The sequence below is a fragment of the Mizuhopecten yessoensis genome, unplaced genomic scaffold (genome assembly GCF_002113885.1).
Source record: "Mizuhopecten yessoensis strain PY_sf001 unplaced genomic scaffold, ASM211388v2 scaffold1883, whole genome shotgun sequence".
Classification (NCBI taxonomy): domain Eukaryota; kingdom Metazoa; phylum Mollusca; class Bivalvia; order Pectinida; family Pectinidae; genus Mizuhopecten; species Mizuhopecten yessoensis.
In genome coordinates, this window is record NW_018404269.1 from 1,084,328 (window position 1) to 1,102,234 (window position 17,907).

At 37.2% G+C, this 17,907-nt stretch overlaps 1 protein-coding gene across 1 annotated transcript in view; it reads right to left on the bottom strand.

Moving 5' to 3' along the window:
- Positions 1-2,103: 2,103 nt before the first annotated feature.
- The window catches only part of LOC110441713, a 41,753-nt gene continuing 25,949 nt past the window's right edge, over positions 2,104-17,907 (bottom strand). The window contains exons 5-7 of the mRNA XM_021484938.1: positions 6,095-6,256; positions 5,699-5,821; positions 2,104-4,562 (exon numbers count right to left, since the gene is read on the bottom strand). Coding sequence (XP_021340613.1) covers positions 4,396-4,562; positions 5,699-5,821; positions 6,095-6,256 — 452 coding nt within the window. The 3' untranslated portion in view covers positions 2,104-4,395. The remainder of the gene's footprint in view (positions 4,563-5,698; positions 5,822-6,094; positions 6,257-17,907) is intronic.

The window sequence follows — 17,907 nt, forward strand, 5'->3', positions numbered from 1 at the left end:
GGATTGAAGTAAAAATAATAATAAAAAAAAATAATAGAAAACAGACGTCTGGTAGACTTCTGACTCTGATGAAACTTTAATACAGCATCTAGTAATCTGGTGGAATCGTTTTACAAATAACATATACGTCAGCTGGAATTAGTCAATCAATCAAATAGTGTAAATGTTATTGTATTTTCGATACAACTGAATGTCTTTGAAAGTGTGTTTTTTCAAACCAAAATAACGTAGGTACATTTGTACGAAAGTACAAAGGAAAACAACTCCTGATGAAGTATTTATAGTAACAGGTTGATGTCGCTGTTGGTGGATTGACTGAAAGTTCATGGTAATTAGTTGGGGGCACTTGAATAGATTTGAGGATGGTCGGTACAGGACACTTACATGTAGTTGAGGGCCATGACGTGAAGTTGAGGATGGGTATGCGTAATATGACATCATATCATCGATATGTGAGTATGGCAAATACATCATTTCTATAAACACAACTAAAATAAAATACAACACATACATGTATCTTATTTAAATAACATAACTCACTTGACATCCACGTTAAGATCAATGCTTTATATCTCAATAAACTTCTGTTCACACTTTTGTTGGCGATAGATTGGTGAGTTATCTCCTCCTTATTTCAATAAGAAATAAGTCGTGTATACCATCTATCCCTCAACCCTTTGTTTCCGACAACCAACTGTTACACTATAAAGGCTGATTTCTTGTGTTGGGTATGGCGTCAAATCCTAGTCATGTCCCGTCCTGTCCTTTTAGTGCTATCACAGCTGACCTAATATCGCTGACTGCGGAGTTTTTCTGCATGAATACTTTGTATTCTGAGTTAATACATGAACTATAAGATTGATATTTATAGTTATGGTCATACTTTGTAATGGTTGATTTCAGTGTGTACATACATAAATAACACTTATATTACGAATCCTATTTTCAGCAAACCATCTTGTTCCTGGGACGAGATTAGCTATACGCAGATGACTCTAATAAGACCTTCGAGTCTATATCGTTATCCTGCACTTTCCGTGCTCTATAACGTTGGCTGCAGACTGTGCTGCGATCTAAATGTATGGCTGTGATCATGTATGTCTGTGACAAAATAATGTATGTCAGTGACATAACAATGTATGTCTGTGACAAAATAATGTATGGCTGTGACAAAATAATGTATGTCTGTGACATAACAATGTATGTATGTGACATAATAATGTATGTCTGTGACAAAATAATGTATGTATGTGACTTACCAAATTTATGGTTGTTACAGACTAAATGAATGTGACATGAAATGGAAGATTGTGATTTGAAGAGTTAACACGTAAATACACTGGGGTGCTTATGTCTCAACTCTAATTATATATATATAGCTACCCGAGATAACCATCTGAAAGATGGATTCCCTTGGGTTTTCGTCCACATTTCAATATTAAATGATTAGATATCATTTTATTTCCGGAAAGCACCACCATTGAAGGTAAAATCTAAAGAAATGGAATACAGAAGTGATTCTTACCAGAAATGGAGACTCACCATAATTATTACATGCAGCTGTAAAATAGTTGAAACAAGCGAAATAAGTTAAGAACCTATAAACTTACACTAATCAATGGAAAGTAAAAGTTGTTTGGAGGTTTAACTGTAACGTTCGTTTACTGTATATTTAAGATCACGAATAAGATGTTAATTTCCAAATACATGTAAGTTTTGTCTACCTGTTTAGGACTTCGACAATTGTGATATTTTTGGCGAAGTTTTATAGGCAACGTGGTTTGTTTTTGATTTCCATGGCAATTTTGCAGATGACGTTCTGTTGCCGTATGTTCGTATCTTGGCATACCAATTAATATACCCGGTTTGTTGTACATACTAAGCACAAAATCTGACCAGAGCAGTTTGAGAGAATGTAAATGAAAAACAACCGAACGATTCCACTGACCTTCAATGTAACATATGTCTCACTAGTTTCGTATATAAGGTGATCATTGTGTAAATTCATGGCCACTATGTTTTCGGCGTAGGCGTGAGGCAACAGAAGATGTAAGTTTCACGAGCTTTAGTCTTTACGTTGACAAAAGACAACACAACTATTCATTGTCGAAGAAATGTTTATTTGAGTAGGTTGATGTATGCGGATTGCATTTTTAGCGTGCTTGGATAAGTCACATGAACGAACTGTTATAAATTAAGTGTTTAAATTAAACTACTGTCGTATTTCACATTCGGGTCCACCCTAGCAACAACAATGGCGTCTCTAGCCGAAACTCTAAAAATAATGTGATTTCCTTTGGCCCATAATACATGTCTGCATTGAACAGAACCTCTATCACACTTCATGCTGTTTATATGGCTCAATTGCTTAATGGAAGAATTAAACGGTATGGTTGAAAATGTGAATTTCGACTGTACATGTCGAGGCAAGGTAAAAAAACAACAACTGAGAACCCTTTGATTTGAAATTAGACCCGTTATCTATCTCACAAAACAACTGATTATCTTGTACTCCGTCGAAATCGAATATCTTAAAGCTACCGAAATGCAACAAGATTGCACTATGATATTATACCGTCCGTATGATCTAAGTGTCCGTTTTGATGCATTACAGCAAGAAACGCTTATCAATAATGCTAAGAAATACGAATAACAACGTGAATCCATCTTTAACAATTACAATTGTACAAACACGTTACGAAACACTTTACTGTAATAATATTCGAACTAATCATGAGTCTGATACATGTTCCTACACGTCAAAAGTACGAAAACAAAACAGTGAAGTGGACTAGTTACAAACAAGGTAAACTAATCACCAGCAATTTGGATTAGTTACAAGAAAGGTCAACTAACCACAAGTAAGGTTGACTTGTTACAATAAAGGTCAACTAACCACAAGTTAGGTGAACTTGTTACAAGAAAGGTCAACTAACCACAAGTAAGGTGGACTTGTTACAATAAAGGTAAAATAACCACAAGTAAGGCGGACTTGTTACAATAAAGGCTAACTAACCACAAGTAAGGGGGATTTGTTACAAGAAAGGTCAACTAACCACAAGTAAGGTGGATTTGTTACAATAAAGGTCAAATAACCACAAGTAAGGTGGACTTGTTACAATAAAGGTCAACTAACCACAAGTAAGGTGGATTTGTTACAAGAAAGGTCAACTTACCACAAGTAAGGTGGACTGTTACAATAAAGGTCAACTAACCACAAGTATGGTGGATTTGTTACAAGAAAGGTCAACTAACCACAAGTAAGGTGGATTTGTTACAAGAAAGGTCAACTTACCACAAGTAAGGTGGATTTGTTACAAGAAAGGTCAACTAACCACAAGTAAGGTTCAATTAATGGTCACAATTCGGTGAACTCGCCAGCGATGTTAGATGGACTTATTACAAATCAGTTGAACTAGTAACAACGAAATTTGACTTGTCATAAGAATGACGAACTCGTCACAAGGTTGACCTTGTCATAAGTACTACAGTTAAGTGGGCTAGTCATACATAAGGTGAATTCATCACAAGTCATCTGGACTAGTCACAGGTCATGTGAACTAATCAGTGAAGTAAAGTGGATTTGTCATAAATAAGATGAGCTTGTCAAAAGGCAGGTGAACTATAGTCACAAGTAGATGGTCTTGCTACAAGTAAGGTGAACTAGTCACAAGTACGTTGAATTAGTCACAAATAAGATGAACTTGTCACAAGTATTTTGAACTAGTCACAAGTACCTTGAACTAGTCGCAAGTAAGATTGGCCTGTCACAACTTGAAATAAAGGAAGACAATTGAGGAGGATTGGTCAATGAAATAAGGTGAGCTAGTCACACATGAAATGAACTAGTCACAAGTAAAGTGAACTAGTCACAAGTAAAGTGAACTAGTCACAAGTGAGTTGGGCCAATCAAAATAAAGGAAGACAAATGAGGAGGACTGTCCAGTGAAATAAGGCGATATAGTCACACATAAAATGAACTAGTCACAAGTAAAGTGAAATAGTCACAAGTAAGTTGAAAGTGAAACAAATAAAATGATGGTCGACTTATATAAAGTACGGTGGATTAAATGAATCATCACATCAACAAAATGTCTTTACACAACGAAACGCGTAAACAATATCAACATGTAAACAATATCAACATGTAAACAATATCAACATGTAGCTTTGCCTCCGTTGCGGTTCAATGGTTGGCTGCCCACTCAGTATCTTTCGTTACAACAAAGAGATCTCTGCCAACCTTTGCGGTTGTTTTTTTTTAAGACATCCAATATACTGTCAGCAGACGACATTACGGGTCAGTGATGAGAGAAGCGTTTCCTCGATGCTTCCTCAAAATGCTGTTGTAATTCTGTCTACAAGTAATACACAAGAATCATAGTCACAAAAGCATCATTTAGACGCCGGTACGTTCTTTCGGAACTCTCCTGGTCTGTTTCCGTTTCCGACCGGTCGGTACTGAGCCACCACTACACACTTGTCCTTGTCCTTGACCTTGGCCACGCCCACTCCGACATCGGTCGAAGACTTCCAAATCATCTGGGTAAAGTTCATGGTGGCTGGAAGGTAAACATATCTATGTAAGTGGTTATATTAAGGAACAGCTGAACGAAGCAGAGATAGTACTTGTCCCTGTCAAGATGTCACTATTGCAGTGTATATAATGAACAACGTAGAAGCATGTTGACCATTAACAGGAAACTAGTGGTGAAAAAGACATTAGTTCGCAAAAAGACTTGATATTCTACAAACATAACACTACGTCCAAACTCTACAGCAATTAATGTGTAAATGAAATCCATTTTTGTGTGTAGTTGTTTCAGTTGACGAAGCTTCTGATAGCGTTATCTTTTCAAATTGCCCACGTAATGAGCTCGATTTAATTAACAATTTCGGTGATCCTACTTTTATCTGAGTAATATCCAGATATCAAAGAAAGATTTTGCTACAGATTTACCTTCCTTATATTGAGTTTCTCTAGTGTCCTCTCAAACAACCTTTATTTTAGAATCTACTTCATCAGCCACTAATCAACTTACCAATAACAGTTAAAACGGACTCCAAACTTTGTGATACTGCCTATTCATATGGTGGGATCAATCAAAAGTGGATTTTAAGAAAATGTTAAGACCTCTGGTAAGCTTCTCCACACAGTCTATCGCAATTCCCCCTGGTAAACTTATATCACGTCTCAAAGATGTGCAACAATGGTCAGCTCACTACGAAGCTTTACAACAGACGTGACTTCATCTGCCTCAATATGATTAACGTTAGTTCTGAGAAGTAATATACCAACTTCCGGTGAGTCGCTACTCGAGTTAATGTTTTATAGATAACGTATCGGGACTTTGTGCTAACCAAAATTACGCAACCAGGGTTTTCTTTCGAAAAAGATTCAAACTACGCTGAGGTAAGGTCGTCATGGTTTCAAATTGCGAGATACCAATGTCGATCACACAAAGCCCTGCATAGAGCCAATGGTCGTTGGTGACCTATAAAACCTTCCTGCATTTGACGGGATACATCACGACGAGCACCACATGTGGTGCATGGGGCTTGGGGGTAAGAGTGGAGTCCGATTTTAGTTGTACTTTTTTTTGTTGTACATTGTACTTGTGTCCTGATGATGAGGTTTATTTTACTTTAGTTGGACATCTCAATATTTCGGATGCCACGACGGACATATGTATATTACCTTTTCGCCACTTTGGGTCATTGAACTCGAATTGGTCCCTTTCATTGTACCACAATTTTGACACGTCACCGCCGTCCAGTTCCAAACCATTGGTGTCAAGGAGAGCGATGCTCTCTCCTCTCCCTGAAAGAGTTTTTTTAAAAAGAAAGTTCAATTACGCAATGTTTTCAGTATTTTCTACGGTGATGCAACTGTACCTGAAAGCAGATTGACTCAAACAACACGATTCTGGTAAAAGAAAAATTTGTATTTTAGGTTCATGTAACTTATTTGGAATAACCTTCCCACATGTACTGACCAACTGACCTGTCCGATTGTTTCATTACTTGTGCTATTCTTAATGTCTGTCCCTACTCATCATCGCTCAACCTACCGTATATTAGTATATGTACATACCAGGTAGTTCACTGTATTGTGTGAACCCTTTTTCTGCGATAATGTCTGCCCACATCTGCGCATCACGTGTCAAGTCGTCTACTTCCGCTAGCTTCGGGCTACCATGGTAACCTCTCAATGCATTGTGGGCATCAATTAACTGTCTTCGGAAAACTCTGTTTTCTACAAAAATAAAACATTAAACAGATGCGTTTTTAGAATGATATAAGAGGAACCACATGATCCGGAAATCAATTGTTTACTCTAAATACAATTCTTTCTGAAAGATCTTTCGTTACTGCCAGCTACAATTTTGCTCAATACTCTCTGCGCGGCTCCGACCGACATCAACGCCATCATGATGTATCCAATCGGCCTAGCAGACAAAGCTCCCCAGACCATCATATGGAATTGATTTGTTTAATCACAGCATTCTGTTACAATCCTGATTTATTCCTACACCCTTCATTAGTGCCCACCACCTCTAACGCCTCTCAATTTGTCGTAATCCCATCCACTATGACGGCGTGTCAGTGCCAACAAAGCGCTGTCGCATAGGGATTACTGCATATGTACATGTAAACTGTTCACAGGTCTCGTTGCTTACGTTTATTATTACCATTTCACTAAAACCTATCCTACAAGATATACTGCTAGTTCGTGTGTAATGGACGAAACCTAACCTCTCGTACTTTAAACATGACATCAGCGCAAGTTGCAGAAAAAAATTCAAATGTATACATCACACTAGGGTTTCGTTAGGTGTGATATATTAACTGCGCACTATCAGTCATGAATACATAGTACTTTAAATCTCATATTGTAAATACAATGGACAGCGAACGACCATTATTGGTAGGTTCCGAACATCGACACAGTATACACTAGTCAAGTATATTTTGAAGGTTATCTATCAACAAAGATGACAGGGGTAGTGAATTACCATCATCTATTGACAACATTGTAAGTGTAACCCCTGACCCCGTATACATGACAACATTGTAAGGGTAACCCATGACCTTGTATCCATTGACAACATTGTAAGTGTAACCCGTGATCTTGTATCCATTGACAACATTGTAAGTGTAACCCGTGACCTTATATCCATTGACAACATTATAAGTGTAACCCGTGACCTTGTATACATAGACAGCATTGTCAGTGTAGCTCGTGACCTTGTATACATAGAAAACATTGTCAGTGTAGCTCGTGACCTGGTATACATAGACAACATTGTAAGTGTAACCCGTGACCTTGTTTCCATTGACAACATTGTCAGTGTAATCTTGACCTTGTATCCATTGACAACTTTGTCAGTGTAACCCGTGACCTTGTATCCATTGACAACATTGTCAGTGCAACCCACGACCTTGTATCCATTGACAACATTGTCAGTGTAATCTTGACCTTGTATTCATTGACAACATTGTCGGTGTAGTCCGTGACCTTGTATCCTTTGACAACATTGTCAGCGTAACACATGACCTTGTATCCAATGTCAACATTGTCAGTGTAACCCGTGACCTTGTATCCGTAGACAACATTGTCAGTGTAGCCCGTGACCTTGTATCCATTGACAAAATTGTCAGTGCAACCCACGACCTTGTATCCATTGCCAACTTTGTCAGTGTAACCCGTGACCTTGTATCCATTGACAACATTGTTAGTGTAGCTCGTGACCTTGTATCCATTGACAACATTGTAAGTGTAGCCCGTGACCTTGTATCCATTGACAACATTGTCAGTGTAACATTGACCTTGTATCTATCGACAACAGTGTCAGTGTAGCCCTAGACCGTGTATACATAGACAACATTGTAAGTGTAACCCGTGACCGTGTATCCATTGACAACTTTGTCAGTGTAACCCGTGACCTTGTATCCGTAGACAACATTGTCAGTGGAGCCCGTGACCTTGTATCCATTGACAATATTGTAAGTGTAACCCGTGACCGTGTATCCATTGACAACTTTGTCAGTGTAACCCGTGACCTTGTATCCATTGACAACATTGTAAGTGTAGCTCGTGACCTTGTATCCATTGACAACATTGAAAGTGTAGACCGTGACCTTGTATCCATTGACAACATTGTAAGTGTATCCAGTGACCTTGTATCTATATACAACATTGTCAGTGTAGCCCGTGACCTTGTATCCATTGACAATATTGTAAGTGTAACCCGTGACCGTGTATCCATTGACAACTTTGTCAGTGTAACATTGACCTTGTATCTATCGACAACAGTGTCAGTGTAGCCCTAGACCGTGTATACATAGACAACATTGTCAGTGTAGCTCGTGACCTTGTATACATAGACAACATTGTAAGTGTAACCCGTGAACTTGTTTCCATTGACAACATTGTCGGTGTAGTCCGTGACCTTGTATCCATTGACAACATTGTAAGTGTAACCCGTGAACTTGTTTCCATTGACAACATTGTCGGTGTAGTCCGTGACCTTGTATCCATTGACAACATTGTCAGTGTAACACATGACCTTGTATCCATTCACAACATTGTCAGTGTAACCCGTGACCTTGTATCCATTGACAACATTGCCAATGTAACCGGCGATCTTTTATCTATTGACAACATTGTCAGTGCAACGTGTGACCTTGTATCCATTGCCAGTGTAACCCATGACCTTGTTAACATTGACAGTATTGTCAATGTAACCCGTGACCTTGTATCTATTGACAACATTTCCAGTGTAACCTGTGGCCCTCTATATATAGACAACATTGCAAGTGTAACCCGTGACCCTGTATCCATAGACATCACTTTCAGTGTAACACGTGACCTTGTATCTATTGACACGGTTTCAGTGTGACGCGTGACCTTTCATCCATAGACAACATTATCAGTATACTTACATTCATAGACGATTCGGATTATATAGTTATGGCATTTTTAAATTGTAAATAGTGACACAATGTTTGTGATAGATATCAGATAAAATACATCCTATTAAAATCTGAAGGTTACAAAATTAGCAAAGCTCTCTGGCTCCAGACGACGTGCATTTTAATTGCTGTTACAAACAGCTTGTATAACGAAAGATTCCACACACAAAAACACCGGCTGCTTTGAAGCTAAAATACAGACGGCTAATTGTTACCGCATTGTGTGTAAACTACAAGTACCCACGGGACAATAATGCCACAAGACAGACTAAATTGGACATCATCGGAAGTACTAAGGCAAAGTTGTTAAAATAGCAGTATCTCCGATCCGTGCTGTCACGATAAGATCCACAACTTTGACTCGACTGGTAATGAAACAATGAATGACGTAGTGTAAGGTCACTGGGTCGCTACACACATCTAACGTAGACTCTGTAAAACCTAGCATTTAACACTGTCAGCCAACGTCAAGGAGAGTTCGCTTTTACATGTAGTACTATAGTACAATACCAAACCTGGTACATGCAGTTGTCTGTTGCACACCAAATATCCCCTTAACACCGGACCAGAGACATCACTACAAATATATATATCTATTGTAGTGCACATAGGTCTCCTGAGTAATAACGACAGTATGGTCCACTATGCGCAATTGCGTATTACTTAAACAGACATATGGGCAAAGAAGTAATAACGAAAGTAAAGACAAAGACATTTGTCAAATTTTCAGAGCGACCGCCTCTTTTTATAGACAGAAACATGAACAATTACATATCAACAAAAAGTACAAACAAAAATCAGTAGTTACATATCAGGGATATGTTATTGTAAAGCGAACGCTACATGTGTACATTGTATCACATATATATATATATAAATTCATCTGTCTTGATGTTATAGAACTTGTTTGTTCCGCTTTATAATAGTATGCGATTTAAACAAATCCCGATATGAATTCGACATTTTTACTATAAACAAAAGTTCGATCAATAACGCAGCACGCCACATGGGAGTTGTTAGGATGATTTAAGGGCGGATATTTTGATAAACGTTAAAGAGTTATAAAAATCTTGAATCTTGATTCAGGACTTTCGGAAGATTAAGACGTCTTTTCAAAATCATTATCTCAACATCAGCAGCAGCAGCAGCAGCGAAGTGAAGCGATGAGATTGGGGATGGGGTGCCGGGTCTCGTCGGCAGGGGGAGTATTCGGTCTTTTCGTATTGCAGAGTTATCTGCTCTTGATAGCAGGTACTGTATTTAATGTTTCGTCATTTGTTTGTGAGAGTCACGTCATCATTTTTCGAGAAGACGACGTAATTTTCTCACACAAACTAATGACGTAACAATCAATATCTGCTCACAAGAGCAGATAATTCTGCAATACGATAAGACGGAATGGGGTCTCCCCCTGAAAATTTGAAAATATAGACGCAAAACCCTGCATTCTGAGTATATTTTAGCTATTTTATTTTATTTACGTAAGATATATGGTTGAAACTTTCACTTTTTTAATATTGAAAATTTTAGTTCATCTCTGCATGCAAATCTATATTCCGTCTTTGCGTATTGCAGAGTTATCTTCTCTTGGGAGCAGGTATTGATTGTTACGTCATTGGTCTGTGTGAGAAAATTACGTCGTTTTCTCAACAATTGATGACGTTACTCTCACAAACAAGTGACGTACCAATCAATACCTGCTCCAAAGAGAAGATAACTCTGCAATACGCAAAGACGGAATAGTGAACATGTAAACATGTAATATCTTCATCCAAATGGAACGTTTATAAAAAAAAAAAAAGACGTCTAGACGACCAACAGTTCGAACATTTAGTGGACAGGACAGGCTATTCATGTCTAGTAGGGATAGATCAAGCATTTTTTTCAAAGCGGAGATGGGGGATAACATTTATCTTTTACTGATAAGTGTGTATAATTTTCCGGCGCGCCGAAGGTGTGAAGCTCCCCGATTGGGTCTGGATGCATATCTGCAAAGGTAACTATTTCTTTCAACCCATGATATAAATAAATATAATACACCTTGCTCGTCGAGTCGGATTTTCTTTCCAAATGTTGATGTACTTAATATATTTTCCTGACATTGTAAAAAATAAACATACAGAAATCTTGATAGTAGATGCCAGCAATAGATATAAAATATTGTTATCACCCTGGGAACGACCATTCCCCCTCCCGAATTCCCCACTGTAACTATTAAATGAACAACATACGTTGTATTTTCTCAAGAAGTCATCAAATATTACATATACCCTACGTCATTGTCAGTGTTGAGAAATGAGTCACACTCACAAATATATATATATAACTGAAAATTGGAAAAGGGAATCGACATTCAGAATGAAATAGTTTGTTAATGGAAAGTTTTTGGGTCTAACTTGGTTTTTACTCTCTCGACTGACAGATGTCAGACATCAGTCTACATTACATAACTGTAGAAATGGTGGGTACCCAAACACTAGCCAAACTATTCCAGAAATTCCATTTTGCAAGTCATCCCTGTCAGATCGTAGATCGTCAGATTAGAGCTAACAAGATGTAAAACTCAGTGCCTGCAATTGACCGAGATTTACATGTTCATATATTGTAACATAATTGACAGGTTTACACGTTTGTATATTGTAACATAATTGACAGGTTTACACGTTTGTACATTGTAACATAATTGACAGAAATTTACACGTTTGTACATTGTAACATAATTGACAGAAATTTACACGTTTGTATGTTGTAACATAATTGACAGAGGTTCATTGTAACATAATTAACAGAAGTTTACATGTTCATACATTGTAACATAATTGACAGAAATTTCACGTTTGTTTATTGTAACATAATTGACAGAAATTTACACGTTTATACATTGTAACATAATTAACAGAAGTTTACATGTTCATACATTGTAACATAATTGACAGAAGTTTACATGTTTGTACATTGTAACATAATTAACAGAAGTTTACATGTTCATACCCTGTAACATAATTGACAGAAATTTACACGTTTGTACATTGTAACATAATTAACAGAAATTTACACGTTTGTACATTGTAACATAATTGACAGAGGTTTACACTTTTGTATATTGTATGTAATTGACAGAGGTTTACACTTTCGTACATTAAATGTAATTGACAGAGGTTTACACTTTTGTACATTAAATGTAATTGACAGGGGTTTACACGTTTGTACATTGTAACAAAATTGACGGAGGTTTAAACGTTTGTACATTGAATGTAATTGACGGAGGTTTAAACGTTTGTACATTGAATGTAATTGACGGAGGTTTTCACATCGTATGTAATTTACGGAGGTTTACAAGTTTGTTCATTGTATGAAATTGACGGAGGTTTACACGTTTGTACATTGTTTGTAATTTACGGAGGGTTACACGTTTGTTCATTGTATGTAATTTACGGTGGTTTACACGTTTGATCATTGTATGTAATTTACGGAGGTTTACCCGTTTGTTCATTGTATGTAATTTACGAAGGTTTACACGTTTGTTCATTGTATATAATTTACGGAGGTTTACACGTTTGTTCATAGTATGGAATTGACGGAGGTTTACACGTTTGTGTTTGTAATTTACGGAGGTTTTCACGTTTTCTCATCGTATGTAATTTACGGAGGTTAACACGTTTGTTCATTGTATGTAACTTACGGAGGTTTACACGTTAGTACATTGCAAGTGATTGACAGAGATTTAAACGTGTGTATACTGTATAAAAGTGACGTTACACGTTAGTATATAGTACCAAAATTGACGTTACACGATTGTACATTGTATGTAATTGACAGAGGTGTACATGTTTGTACATTGAATGTAATTGACGGAGGTTTTCACATAGTATGTAATTTACGGAGGGTTACACGTTTGTTCATTGTATATAATTTACGGAGGTTTACACGTTTTCACATCGTTTGTAATTTACGGAGGTTTACAAGTTAGTACATTGCAAGTGATTGACAGAGATTTAAAAGTGTGTATACTGTATAAAATTGACGTTACTCGGTAGTATACTGTAACAAAATTTACGTTACACGCTTGTACATTGTATGTTATTGACAGAGGTGTACACGTTTGAACATTGAATGTAATTGACAGAGGTTTACACTTTTGTGCATTAAATGTAATTGACAGAGGTCTACCCGTTTGTACATTGTAACAAAATTGACGGAGGGTTAAACGTTTGTACATTGAATGTAATTGACGGAGGTTTTCACATCGTATGTAATTTACGGAGGTTTACCCGTTTGTTCATTGTATGTAATTTACGAAGGTTTACACGTTTGTTCGTTGTATGTAATTTACGGAGGTTTACCCGTTTGTTCATTGTATGTAATTTACGGTGGTTTACACGTTTGTTCATTGTATGGAATTGACGGAGGTTTACACGTTTTCACATCGTTTGTAATTTACGGAGGTTTACAAGTTTGTTCATTGTATGAAATTGACGGAGGTTTACACGATTGTACATTGTAAGTGATTGACAGAGATTTAAACGTGTGTATACTGTATAAAATTGACGTTACTCGGTAGTATACTGTAACAAAATTTACGTTACACGCTTGTACATTGTATGTAATTGACAGAGGTGTACATGTTTGTACATTGAATGTAATTGACGGAGGTTTTCACATCGTATGTAATTTACGGAGGTTAACACGTTTGTTCATTGTATGTCATTTACGGTGGTTTACACGTATGTTCATTGTATGTAATTTACGGTGGTTTACACGTTTGATCATTGTATGTAATTTACGGAGGGTTACACGTTTGTTCATTGTATATAATTTACGGAGGTTTACACGTTTGTACATTGTTTGTAATTTACGGGGGTTTAGACGTTTGATCATTGTATGTAATTTACGGAGGTTTACACGTTAGTACATTGCAAGTGATTGACAGAGATTTAAACGTGTGTATATTGTATGAAATTGACGTTACACGTTAGTATATTGTATGAAATTGACGTTACACGTTAATATTTTGATTTTTTCTCAAGTTGGACTCAATGCAACTACCAAATGTAACCTGTTTCATTTGCCGATGAATTTGACCAGATTAACATTGCCTGTGCGTATGATTTTGCGAAGGGAGATAACTATATTGACATGATTAAACATAGATACCACTTGATACGATTTTACATTTTTATTGACGCTACACAAGAAATTGTTCAAACAACCAAAAACGACCAATACGCAAAATATTACCAGCTCACGGGTGCTAGCGACAGTGACCGTCATGTACTGCCCTAGACATTTTCCCTCCAGCTACCCATTCTGCTTCAACCCCTGGTACAAATCGAAAACAGCGTAGATCCATGTCGTCCTTTCTGATATGAAATGCAGTCGAACAGCCAACTGCAATATAAAATTGTTTCGTCCTTTTAAGCCACGCCGGTTTCCTATCTAATTCGAGATTCGATTACTGCAGCTTCACATTCCAAAAGACGTAGAACCTTGAAATGTAGCGGCTCTCCAATTCGAGCTAGTAAAAAGATGGCTGCCGTAGACTCGCAGCTGATCCTGCGCACCGCGTCTAGACATTATTCTTCCGCGGTGACGCATCAGAAAATTTGATATCTTATGAATGCATAAAAAAAAATGACATTTTAGATATGGTTTTGTGTGTTGTTTCTGAATAATTTGGCTGTATTGAACTATCAACATACACCAACACGTTGTATTATGGTCCTTCCATGACGGACTATATTTTTTACATTACGTTAATACGTAGACTTGCACAAGCTCCAGAACCTGAACAAACTATCAGAATGGACTTCATTTATTGAAAAAAACACAGGTTGATTGAAATATTAGGTTTGAATCTTGCTTTTGTCGATTCCATGGGGTAATGAATTGAGTTTCAAGACCAACTCAATTCATCATCCCATGAAATCGAGCAAAGTAATATTCAATCCATAAAGCTGACAGTGCAAGTTAAAAAGCGTTCAATTGAGAAAAAAAACCATTCAAAATATTTTTTTCTGGTTTTGAGATTTTTGTTTACATATCTGTATGTAGTTCAGGTTTACACGTTCGTTATTGAAGTTTATTTGTATTCAATTGAGGTTTACGTGTTTGTGTGAGATTGACTGATGCGTACTTGTATGTAGGTAACTAAGTAAAATTTACACGTTGAATGTTAATCTTACACGTTTGAATATAACTGACAAATGTTAACACGTTTATGTCACTAACTACTTTTGTGATAAACTGAGGTTTAACTGACTACGCTTGTGATTAACCGAGGTTTACACGTGGTATATAACCGACTATGTTTATGATTAACTGAGGTTTACACGTGGTACAAGTATACGTATATAACCAATTACATTTGTGATTAACTGATGTGTACATGTGGTATATAACCGACCACGTTTTTGATTAACCGAGGTTTACACGTGGTATATAACAAACTACGTTTGTGATTAACTGAGAATTACACGTTGTGGTGTAATTGACAAAATAGTGTGTAGCCGTCTAGACATGAAGTTGAAGATTGTGGGGAAATCAATGAGCCTTTCTCGAGCTCGCTGTCACACACCGTTCTAAACGCGGCACAACACCACGCGTACAAGGATGCTGACAACACATAGGGTCTCTGTTCTTTACTCTCATTTGGTCTAAATTTTGGTAATACACGTTCCATTCCATGGTTACAATGGCCTAGTTTGTTCCATGGTTATTAGTGAAAGTTTAACTACATGTTTAGTATTTTATATAAATATTTACATATGGTTGAGTCTTTCTATTTTCATAAATAAGAGAATTCCAAATGGTCAAACATATGGCTGGATTTATTCAATTCCGTATTGATGGGAGACAATATAAGGGGGAATGTATATAGATTGCAGAGTACCCGGAAAAACATTCGGCCAGTATCTGCCGACTGCCCCACGTAGGTCGCGAACCTTCGGGCCATTGGTGGGGGCTAGCGACCGTAGACGGTCAAACTTGTTACTTTTCTTTGTAACAAAAGAGGTCACTCTTCCCAACCACTAGACTGGCCCCCGTCTTTAGAATATTGAACCATTTAGAGAAAAACATAACTCTAATAATTTTGATCACTTGGATGTGTGCTTCCTAAGTTCAAAACAAGGGGGAGATAAGCTAGTAGTAAAATGCAGCCAGGAAATCCTTCATAAAAACTTTGGGGCTGGTAGCCAGTCTACCCAACCACAGTCATAACTCACGGGTAGTCAAGACGGAGTGTTAGTTAAGATGTGTTAAGCTATTTTCTTCAGCCTACAACAACTGTTAGATGCCAAGAAAGCAGCTTCTACAAGCAATGCGGCAACCGTTTAACAGCTTGCAACAACCACAAATAATACTCTGGATTCTTATAAACACAAACGTCGCTTTTATCAAATTGAGAAACATTTTCTTGTTTAAATCAACATTTCCCTTTGCCAAACAAAAGGACGAATTTTAATACGTAGGACACACGTTGTTAGAAACCCGGTATCTAATCACTTCGTACGTCTATCCATACCATCTACGGACATTGCTCGGAAATTGAAATCACTGATATAAAGATTGGAAATGTAGCCTAAGACATCACCATTTGTCGTAGTAATACCGAATCTTCACAACCTAATCAGTCCATGCTAAACATCTGTGATAACATTCGCTAGTGATAAACCCACATTGCAAATATATCAAACCCTACATGTTATAGTTCTATACTAAAAACCCTATACATTTAGATTGTTTGCCTCAAGATCACTAGGTCACATATCCGTTAATTATTTTTGATCAATTTGAGTTCGTCCGTACGGAGTCCGTAAGGAGGATGAAAGACGATAATTGTTAGCATATGAACTCTTAATCGCGGGAATGCATGGCATGCATACAGTAAGACAATAGGCTCAATCAATCTACTAATACACTGCAGTCAGTAACTGTTGGGTACTGTTGATGTTACTCCGTCCACCTAATATATCATGTTTATCTCTATTCATAATATTTATCGGCCTCAATCAACACCACCTGGTGTTGGTAAATAGCAATTATATACACATGATAGTGACATGGTCACAATCCGGCCTTCACATTCCGAGGTCATGTGACGCTTCACGGAAATCTCGTACAGCCAATAAATCATATCTATATAACATGTTCGCTAACTTAGATTGCTTGGCAATATATTATTTTGTTTTATTTGTTTCAGTGTCTTCGGAAAGTATAACCAACGTTACATTTTACCAAGTGACTTCCGAAAGTATAATCCACACAAATTTTACACTTGACCAACGGACTTTCCGAAAGTATAACTAACACAAACTATTTACTTTACCCAGTGACTTCCGAACCTATCAACCAACAAAAACATTTTACTTGAACAGGTGACTCTCCTACCTGGCTAAGGTAAACACCGTGAATGCCTATAGTGTTTTGTTGCAATAGAACTGAAGGAGCGTACTTATCTAAAATAAAGAAAACTTGGACATCACAAACTGTATTTTACTCATATTTTCAATGCTTGTTGTTTATGAAGATAACCCGGAATCGATAAGGTGTTGATAAACGATTAAAATCTGCCGAAATTAAAACCAAAATATCAGCCTAGGATTATTAAGGGACAAAATTGAGTTCGTGTACTTAATGAAGTTTACTGAGACCAATCACTGGACTCGCAATGTGACTTTTTATCGGTGGAATGTATGAAGTTAAGATACAGCTGGTCGTTATCTTCCAGACGCTTGTGTACTTAACATTCATGTCACGGACCGTCCAGTCGGCATGGCGTCTGGAAAACAGTGTGACGGAGCGTGATAAGTAAGAATCTTAAAACTCTCTCATCCAAAAGTCAGTGATACAATACATTTTATATAAACAACGGCCGACTGAAGCCGGGAGTGTCAAGCGAACGTCCAGGTCATGAGCCGTGTACAGCGACAT